General features: G+C 72.1%; 1 protein-coding gene across 2 annotated transcripts in view; it reads left to right on the forward strand.

Annotated features, from left to right (window-relative positions):
- Positions 1-810: 810 nt before the first annotated feature.
- The window catches only part of H696_02943, a gene marked incomplete at its 3' end in the record, with an annotated part of 12,545 nt that continues 4,148 nt past the window's right edge, over positions 811-9,207 (forward strand). For both annotated transcript variants that reach the window (XM_009496826.1, XM_009496827.1), the window contains exons 1-11: positions 811-1,010; positions 1,131-2,141; positions 2,307-3,790; positions 3,944-4,031; positions 4,106-4,894; positions 5,033-5,308; positions 5,414-6,280; positions 6,368-6,583; positions 6,745-7,532; positions 7,665-8,119; positions 8,368-9,059. In XM_009496826.1, coding sequence (XP_009495101.1) covers positions 1,008-1,010; positions 1,131-2,141; positions 2,307-3,790; positions 3,944-4,031; positions 4,106-4,894; positions 5,033-5,308; positions 5,414-6,280; positions 6,368-6,583; positions 6,745-7,532; positions 7,665-8,119; positions 8,368-9,059 — 6,669 coding nt within the window. In that variant the 5' untranslated portion in view covers positions 811-1,007. The remainder of the gene's footprint in view (positions 1,011-1,130; positions 2,142-2,306; positions 3,791-3,943; positions 4,032-4,105; positions 4,895-5,032; positions 5,309-5,413; positions 6,281-6,367; positions 6,584-6,744; positions 7,533-7,664; positions 8,120-8,367; positions 9,060-9,207) is intronic.

Raw genomic sequence — 9,207 nt, forward strand, 5'->3', positions numbered from 1 at the left:
CCCCCCCCCCCCCCCCCCCGAAACACGGCCCTTGCCGGTCCCCCCGAGCCCGAGCAATGGCCATCCCCCGGTGTCTTCCTCGCTTCGCCTGTCCCGTGCACCCCGCGCGCTCTGCCCGGGTGTTTCCCTCTCTTTCTCTTTCTCTCCCTCCCGCACGGGGGAAGGGCCCGCACCCGGATTGGCCCCTCCGGGCCGAGGGCCGACCGGCGGGCGCGGCCAATCGACGGGCCGTTTTTTTTAAATCTCCACCGCCGTCGCCCGGTGCGCCGGCACCCCCCCCCCCCCCCCCCCCCCCCGGCGCGGGGGCCCGCCCCGGGGGGGGGAACGAGGGGGACCCCCCAAGGCCCCGCCCCCCAAGGGGGCCCGGCACAACCCCGGGGGGTGTCCCCCCCCCCCCCCCCCCCCCCCCCCCCCCCCTGGGGGACGGGCAGGGAGGGCCGCGGAGCGGAACGAGAGAGGGGGCCGATCTGGCTTGTTCCCCGGCTGCAACCGGCGAGGGGGGGGGGGGGTTGTATCTTCTCCCGGCTGCGCGCCCGCCCGGACCAGCCCCTCCGGGCTTGGTGGTGCGCCGTTTTTTCTTCCCGCATTTCCTACACCGCCGACTGGTTACGGGGAAAATGGCCGGGGTGGGGGCGATCTGCCCGGCGCCGGCCGCCGCCCCAGGTGGCCCACCGGAGGGGGCAACGGCCTCCGCATGTATTGCCAGGGGGGGATGTTGTTGGGGCTGATCTGGCAAGAGGGGGGGGGGGGGTATTTCATTCGCCGCGCCGAGCCCGCTGGCCGCCGCGCCGATGTGGCAGCACTCCCCTCCCGCCGTGTCCCCCTCCTTCCTTCTCTGCCTCTGCCTTCCCAGACTCCCCCCTTCCCTGTGTCTCGCGCCGCGCCCCCTTCGCCTCCCTTCCTCTTCTTGCCCTCCCCCTCTCGCGCTCGCCCCTCCTCCCACGTGGATCCCCTGTGCCCGCCGGACTGGGCGCGCCCACCACCGGCAATCGGTGTAGCCCCGCCCCATGGTATGTCTTCTCCTCCCTCTCGCCCTCTCTCCCCCTCTCTCGCTCGGCCTGCACCCCCCCCCCCCCCCCCGCCCCAAATGCCCCGATGCTGACAGGAACTCGCCGGCCCTTGCGCGATAGTTCCGCATTCGTCCGATCAATGAGCCGCCGCCGGCCGGGGCGTCGGCCTCGGTCAGCCCGCTGCTGGCCTCGCTGCAGACAACCTCCACCGGCCGGCGCCGGCCTCGCCAGCGCATGGCCCACTTTAATGCCCTCGCTCAGGCGGCACATGCCGCCGTGGAGGAAATGCGCCAGGCCATGGAAACCCCGGAGCAGCGCATGCTCCGCCTGGAGAGCGCCTACGCCGGGGTCCTGCGCGCCAGCGCCCTCTGCCTGAATGTGTCACTGGCCCTGGGCGGCGGCGGCGGCGGCGGCGGCGGCGGCGGCGGCGGAGCCGGCGGCCCGGCCGCCAGCACGGCCCCCGGCCCGGCCTCCGCCGACACTGCCCCCCCGACCAGCGACGGTGCCCTTGGCCATGTGGCCCCCCTGATGCCGGCCCCCCAGACCTCGCTGGCGCCCGTGGCGCCGGCCGGGCCGCCGCCCGTTTCGCAAGTCGAGCACCTGGCTCAGCCCCTCGGCACCGGGGTCCCGGTGACTGAGGCGCTCCTTGGCCCGGCGGTGGCCGGCGTCCTCGCGCAGTATGACTCCCTGCTGGCGACCTTCCCTCCGCTGACCGCCGACGAGGCTACTCGCGCACTGGTCGAGCATGCGGAAGCCCGCGCCGACGAGGCCCGCCTGGCCACGCAATTGTCGTCCACCGTCGAGGGCGCGGCCGTCAGTGGCATTTGCGAATTGTCCCTGCTGGCCGATGACCGTCGGCCGCCGCTCTTCATCCCGCGCCGCCGGTGGGCCGCCAAGGCCCGGCAGTTGCGTGGCCTTGTTCGGGCCAATCGCGCGCGCTTCCTCGAATTGGTGCTCCTCCGTCGCCGGGCCTTCCTGGCCGCCGCCGCGGCCGATGCCACTTCCGAGCCGGATGCCGCGCTGGCCGCCGCGGCGCTGGCCGATCCCGACTGCACCGAATGGGCCACCCTCCCCGAGGCCGACTCCACCGAGCGCCACCTGTTGGAGGATGTCCTGGCTGCCTACCTGGAGGTGTGTTCCTCCACCCCTGTCCGCCTTCTCGCTTCCCTCGCCCCCCCCCCCAATCACAACCCGGCTGAGGTTCTTTCCCCTCTCTGCCTCTCTCTCTCACACACACATACATTCTCCCTCCCTGCCCCTCCCCCCCCTCTCTCTTTCTCTCTCTCTCGTCGAAAGGCCGCCACCGATAACCCCACTGCTCCGCGCATCTGGGCTCGCTCCGGAACGCTGGCCCTGCGCCTGGGCCGGCTGTCCCTGGCACGGGCCGCCTTCCAGCGGGGCCTGTATCCGGAGCTGGCCGGAAGCTTGACGACGTCCGTGCGCCGGCGCGCCGAGTACCAGACCGCCGCCGGGGGGAGCGGCTTTTCGCCGCTTGACGATCGTGACCCCAAGGACCCGAGCGACCCCCCGGCCGATGAGGAGGCCGCCTCCGATGCAACGGCCCCGAATGCGGCCAGCGGCAGCACCGCCGGCCCGGCGGAAGGGGGCGCCTCCGGGGCTCCGAGTGCCGCGGCGGCCGCGGCGGCCGCAGCAGCCGCCGCCTTCGCCGAGGCCGAGTCCCGCGACCTGGCTGCCGCCGCGGCTGACAGCGCTCCCCGTGTGGCGCCGCAGTTGCGCAGCCTCTTCACCAACAAGGCACGGCTGGCCGGGACGGCGGCGGCGGCGCGCGCGCGGCGCCCTGGCCGGCGCCCTGGCGTCCCGACGGCCGATTGTGGGATCTGCTCGCGCGGCCTGCTGGCCACCCTCTATGCCCTCGGGGACCATGATGCCCTGGCGGCCGAGGTGCACCGGCGCCTGCCGCAATTGGCCCCGGCCCTGTTGATGGACTTGCGCCGGCCCGATCGCCCGGCGGCCGGGTCCTTCCCCCCGTCGCGCATCCAGGCGAATGCCGCGCGGATGCTCTACTTCTGGCGGCGCTTGCGCGACCGGCATCTTTCCCACTCGGCCGCAGCGTCGGCCGGGGCCGAGTGGCCCGTGGCCCCGGCCGCCTCCTCCTCGACCGCTGCCGGCGCTCTCACCACCGCCGATCCGGACGGGTCCTCGGCCGGTGCCCTGCGACTGGATCTCTCTCAGGCGGCGCCGGTTTTGACCCCGCACTCGGCCGATGGCGAGGGCAGCTCAATGGCCTCCGCGGCGGCCTACTTCCCGGGGCTGCATGCCCTGGCTGATGTGATCCCCCCGCCGGGGGCCAGGGCCGGGGGGGCCCCGGCCGGGGCGGCGGCGGCGGCGGCCAGCGCGGCCGCCCCGGCTCCCGGCACCCAGGCCGGCTCCACCCGCTGGACCTGGTCCGCCCTGGCGGCACTGCTGGCAGCCTATGCCGCGGGGCAGACCTCCGGCACACTGGACCAGCCGCTGGTGCAGGTGTGCTTGCCAGCCTCGGCCGCCAGCGGGGCCGTGGCTGATCCCCCGGCGTCGACGGCCTCCACCGCCGGGGGCGGCCCTGGCACCGGGGCCGACGCGTCGTCGATCGACACCCAGGCAGCCGGCGACACGGACATGCCCCCTCGCGAGGAGTCAGCCGACGCCGGAGCCCCCTCGGACCCGGCAGCCATCCTGGCCGCCCTTGTGGCCGGTGAGGCCGACGGCGCCGGCACCGACTCCGACTCCAATGCCCAACGCCGGCGCAGTCGCCGAACCAAGACACGCTCCTCCACCCGAGGGTATGTCCTTGCCCCCTGCCCCTCCCTCCCTGCCTTTCTCTCTGCCTCGGCCGCGATGGGCCATGGGCCTCCGCCCCCCCCCCCCCCTTCCATCGACATGATCACCCACCTGTTCCCCTCGCCCGTGGTCACTGACTGATGCGCTGCCAACAGTGCCGCCGACCCGCCCTCTGTGGCGGTGCCCACCGACATCGACGATGCGGTGGTCATTTCCAAAATCCTCCTCCGCCTTCTGAGCCAGGTCCGTCCTTGAGCAGCGCCGACACCCCGCCTGGCGGCATTCGTGCTCACCGTTCCCCCCCCCCCTCCCCTCAGGTGGAGCCCTTCGTCCTGCCGCGTTTGAGCCACCACTTGCAATTGGCCGGGAGTCCCCCCCTCGCAGGCTCAGCCGACCGGGCCATGTCCGCCGATGATGCGGCCGCGACCGATGCCGACCGCGTCCTGGTGGCCGGCCTGTCGGGCTTCGACTTCAGCCAGCTGCGTGTGGCTGCCGATGTGCGGCCATCGACCGCCGGGTCGCAGCCCGGCTCGCCGTCCAGCGACTCGGACTCGGGCATGGTCGATGCCTCGGAGAGCGATTGCGCCCTGGCGGCGGCGGCAGCCGCGGCCGCCGCCTCGACCGCTTCGTCGATCACCGCGGAAATTGCCCTCCGTCAGCGTCTGCTCGATGTGTTTGGCAATTTCAAGGAGTGCTTCGCCATGGCGCGCGATGAGGCCGCCCGCCAGGAGGAGGCCGAGGAGGCGGGCCCTGGCGGGCAGCAGGCCGGCCATGTCGGCGGCTCCGGCGCCGATGCATCCGGCCCCGCCAATACGGCTCGGCAATCGACGCAGGATCTGCGCTTGACCCTGGAGCGTCGGCGGACCGCCGCCCGCAAGCGTCGTGCCCTGGCAGCCCTGGTGGAAATGGGTGTCATTGCCGGGCCCGGCCCCGGCGGCCCTGGCGCCGCCACCGGGGACACTGACGCGGCGGCCGGGCCCGGCACAGATGCCGCCCCCTCGCGACACCCATCGCTGGCCCTCTGGGCGCGACTGGGGTTTGTCATTCCCGACGCCGATCCCAGCCCGGCGGATGTTCTTTTGAGCTGGCGTTCACCGGCCGAAATGGTGCCTCCCCCCCCCCCCCCCCTCTCCGGTCGGGGAGCGTTCTCGCCTCTTTTCTCTCTCTCTCTCTCCCTCTCGCGCACACGCCTGGCTCACACCTGCCTTTGCTCGTTTCGATTCCCGGGCCGCCCCTTCACCCAGGTGGATTCGGTCCTACGCGAGGTGGCCGCCCCGGCCGGCTTGGTGTCGGCGCCTGCCTCGCTGGATGGTCTCGGCACTGGGGGCCGGTATCTTGGCTCGGCTCTGATGAACCTCTACCTGGCCTGGACCCTGGAGGTGACACCGGTGTTTGTGGACATCCCGGCCTTCGGGTTGGGGCCCGACACGTCGAGCCCCCTCTGCCTGCCGCTTCCTGGTGGCGCATGCCCAAGCGAGCTGCCCCGTCTCCCGACGGTGGATGTCCTTGAGCGCGCCGAGGTGCGCCACTTCCCGCCCCTCGCTCGGGGTCTTGCCTCCTGCCCTCCTGCCGCCTCCCTGTACTGATGTTTGCTCTTTGGCGCCCCCCCCCCCCCCCCCCCACAGGTCCACGCCCTGATGTATGAGCTGTGTCTCTTCTATGGGGATTACGACAACCCGGTGGCCTGCTCGCCGGCCGTGCTGCTGGTGCTGCTCGCGCGGCTGGACGCCCGGCTGTTGGCACTGCTGTCCCATGCGGAGACAGCGCTCCTCAGCATGCCGAGTGCCGATGCCGCGCGGGGCTCCCTGCGCCGGCGTCTGGCCCACCTGCAAGTCCGGTACCTGTGGTTTGCGGCGCATCGGCTCCATTGGACCGGGCGCCCGACCGCCGACACCGGAGCCACCTTGGACGTGGTCAATGGGATCCTGGCCTCCGGCGGGCCGGATGTCCAGCAGCGCCTGCGCCGGCTGGCGTCCGACCAGGCGGCCGGGCATTTGGAAGCCTGTGCCGAAGTGCTGGCCGAATTGGCCAGCGACGACTCGATGGCCGGGCCATCCGGCCGAGCGCTTTCCCCCCCGGCGCCGGTGTGCGTGCCGCTCATGCACCATCCCCGACTGGATGTCATCTCGCTGGAAACCTGTGCCGAGCTGCCGGCCGAGCCGTGCCCCCGATGGCTGGATGTCAGCCAGGATGCCGATTCGCGGGCCTGCGCCCTGGCCGACGCGCCCGTCGTCTGTGGCTCGCCGGAGGCCCAGCCCGGCGGCAAGATCGCCGGCGACCCGTCGGCCGATGTCCCGGGCCCCCTGTCGCCCGATCGACATGTCCTGTCCCTGAGCACGCACTATGACCCGGAGCGCGCTCCGGCCCGGAGCCTGGCCACGACGGACTTCGCCACCCGTGTGGCCGGGGCCATTCTGTCGGCTCTCGAGGCGGCCAATGCCCTCTCCGGCCCCGAGTCCTCGGGCGCTCGGTCTTACACCTCCCTGCGGCTGGTATGTGCCCGGCAGCCGCCTTTTCCTGACTCCCTCTCTGGCGATACTCACGCTCTTCCTTTGTCCCCCCCCCCCCCCCCCCTCCAGCTGGAGACCCGACTGGGCCATGTGTTGGATCGACTTCGCGAGTGCCCGGCCACCGGCGCTCTGGCCATGCCTCCGCCGGCCTCCTCGGTGCACATTGGCCTTGTCCCCTTCGAGGTGTATGGGCAGTTGGATTCCACCGCTCGGGCATCCTACCTGCAGCTGCTCCTGGCACTGGCTCGCATTGACACGTCAACGCGGCTGTTGGGGCCGTTCTCGGTGCGTTGCGCCCTTTCTCGCCGGCGCGCTTGGTCCGGGTCCCTGGGCCATTCGCCCGGCTGGCCTTCCCTTCGGCTTCCTTCCGATGACTGTGACCGGGGCAACTCACATGCACACCTCTCCCCCCGCCCCCCTCCCTCTTGGTCTGCCTCTCGAAATAGGGACTCGTTTGCGCCACCTGGGAGCTGCTGGAGCATCTGGTCTCCTGCACGGAGCCCCTGGCCCCGGCGCCGGACACCCTGGACTCGCAGGGGCTCATTTCCTTCTCCTCGGTCTCGGCATCGCAAACGGCCGCCGCCTTGTCTGCCTCCCTGAAGGGCAGCGCCGGGGCCGGGGGCATCGGGCCTGGCGGCGCGCGGCGTGTTGGTGGCCGGCTGTTGGCCGCGGCCGCGGCCGCCTCCTCCGCGGCCACCTCGCGCAGTCCCGAGCTGGACCCGGACGAGGTGGACCTCTCGCTGTCATCCTGGCGCCTGGCGGACTTGTGCCATGCGTTGCGGCACACGCGCGAGTGGTGCTCGCGCGATGTCGGTCGTCTGGCGCACCTGGCTGCTCGGTCGTTGGTGGCTTACTGCCTGGGGCAGCTGGTCCCCGGGCCCGACCGGCGGGGGTTCTCCTGTGCCACGGAGGCCGCTCGCATGGCGGCCACCGCCGTCGAGGAGTATCTCACGGCCGGTGGCTCGCGCCAGCCACTGTCCGACTCGGCGGTCAGCCGGTACCTCCTGTTCCAGGCGGTGGGCCCCCTGTCGCGCGACAGCTCGCCCAGCATTGCGGCCGATGACTTTGACCTGCTGATGAAGTGCCTCTCGCAGGCGGAGCAGGCCCATGACAATCTGACTTCGGTGTGGTCCTCGCCCGAGGCCGCCGCCAGCCAGGGCCTTCACCCCCTGGACTGGCCTGGCCGGTCGGTCCCCTGGTCCATCCCCCTGTCCTCCATCGAGCTTTTCCTCGGGTGCGTTGGGGACATGCTCTCCCGGCTCGTCGCTGCCACTTCGTTGCTGTTGCTGCTGCTGCTGCTGCTGCTGCTGCTGCTGCTGCTGACCGCCATCCTCCCTGCTCGTGACGCCCCCCCCCCCCTTGACAGTGCCATCGGCTCCAACATCAGCTGCTCCAAGTCGCGGCCCACTCGCCGGGACCTGCTTGGGCTGGTGCAATTCGATGTATCCCAGCATGCGCACCTGCTCCGGCCCGTGGCGCACTTCCTTCAAACCGATCCGCTCCCGGCGTTCCTCCAGCCACATGGCGGCACTGGGTCCCCCCCGGCCGGGGAGCCCTCCGCCTCGGGCCCCTGGCTCGGGCTCACGGGCGAGGGTGATCTCATTCCCCGCCACCCGGCGGCCTTCGACTGGGACGGCGAGTCGACCGATCCCCCGGCCGCCGGTCCCAGCCCGCATGATGAGGCCCTCGGCTCGTCCATGCACAACTCCCAGTCCAACATCGGGCTTGGGGTGGCTCGCCTGCCGCTGGTGGCCTTGCTTGGCGGCCCGGAGGCCGCGCGGCACATTCGCCGGGATCGGTCTCTCCTGCTGTCGTACCCTTGTGCGTGAGGCCTTTTTTTTCCTCCCCCCCCCCCCCCCGTCCCTTTGGCCTTCTTCTGCGAGTTTTGCCTTCGCTCGTCGCCTTTTCCCCGCGCTCCTCTCGCTTGTCCTTGCCCCCGGCGTCTCTTGCCTTTCTCCCGGCTGTGCCTCTGCACATGGAGGACCCCCCCTCCACTGGCTTTCCTCCCGACAATGCCACGAATGGCCCTGCTCTAACCCGGCCCCTCGCCTCGCCGGCTTCCTTGGCAGACCTTCTTCTACATTGGATTCACTGGAAGCTTTCCGTGCCTCAGACAAAGCTCCGCGTCAATCCGCCGATCTTTGCCTGCGATCCGGACCGGACGTCCGCTCGTTGGCGGCCATTGGCCATCCTCGGCCCGGGGGCCACGCGTTTGGCCGAAGCCGCGGGCATTCGCCTGGGCCTGGCGCCGGATGGCTACTCGGCCGCCGATGAGCTGGTGACTCTGCTTCACAGCCGCCAGGCGGCCGGGGCCCCGCCGGCGGACTATACCTCCGTCCAGGCGCTGGTTGCAAGCATGCTCGGCGTGCGACCGCGCGCGGTCCCCGCCACGGGCCCAGCCTCGACCGCCGGCTCGACGCCCCTGGATGCCGGGCTTTCGACGCCAGTCAAGGCCGGGCATTCGGGCCCCGGCCAGGGGGTCGCCTCGCCCGGGCGCGCCGTGCCCCGGGGTGGCCCCTCGCCATCTCCCTCGCGGCCGACGCGCATTCTGGCCCTCGGGTCGGCGGCTGTGGCCGGGGTGGCCCTTTCCCCGCGGAGCCGGACACTGGACCTCGTCCGAGATGCGGCCGGGGCCGCCCCCTCTGCCGGGGCCGATGACGAGGCCGACGAGGCCGAGGATAATGCCGACCCGGAGCACGATTCGTCCGACGAATCCGAGGAGTCCGACTCCGAAGAGGACGACCCCTCGATCGACTATTGGGTGCGTGGCCTGTGGTCCTGCCCGGCTGCATGCAGCCGGGCAGGGCAGGGCAGCGCCAGCCTGTGCAGTCTTTTTTTCGCCTGGGCCACCACTGTTCCGCTTCTCCCTTCTGTCGTCGGCTCCTCCTCACCCCCCTCTCTCTCCCCCC

The sequence above is a fragment of the Fonticula alba genome, assembly GCF_000388065.1.
Source record: "Fonticula alba strain ATCC 38817 unplaced genomic scaffold supercont2.4, whole genome shotgun sequence".
In the NCBI taxonomy this organism is placed as follows: domain Eukaryota; order Rotosphaerida; family Fonticulaceae; genus Fonticula; species Fonticula alba.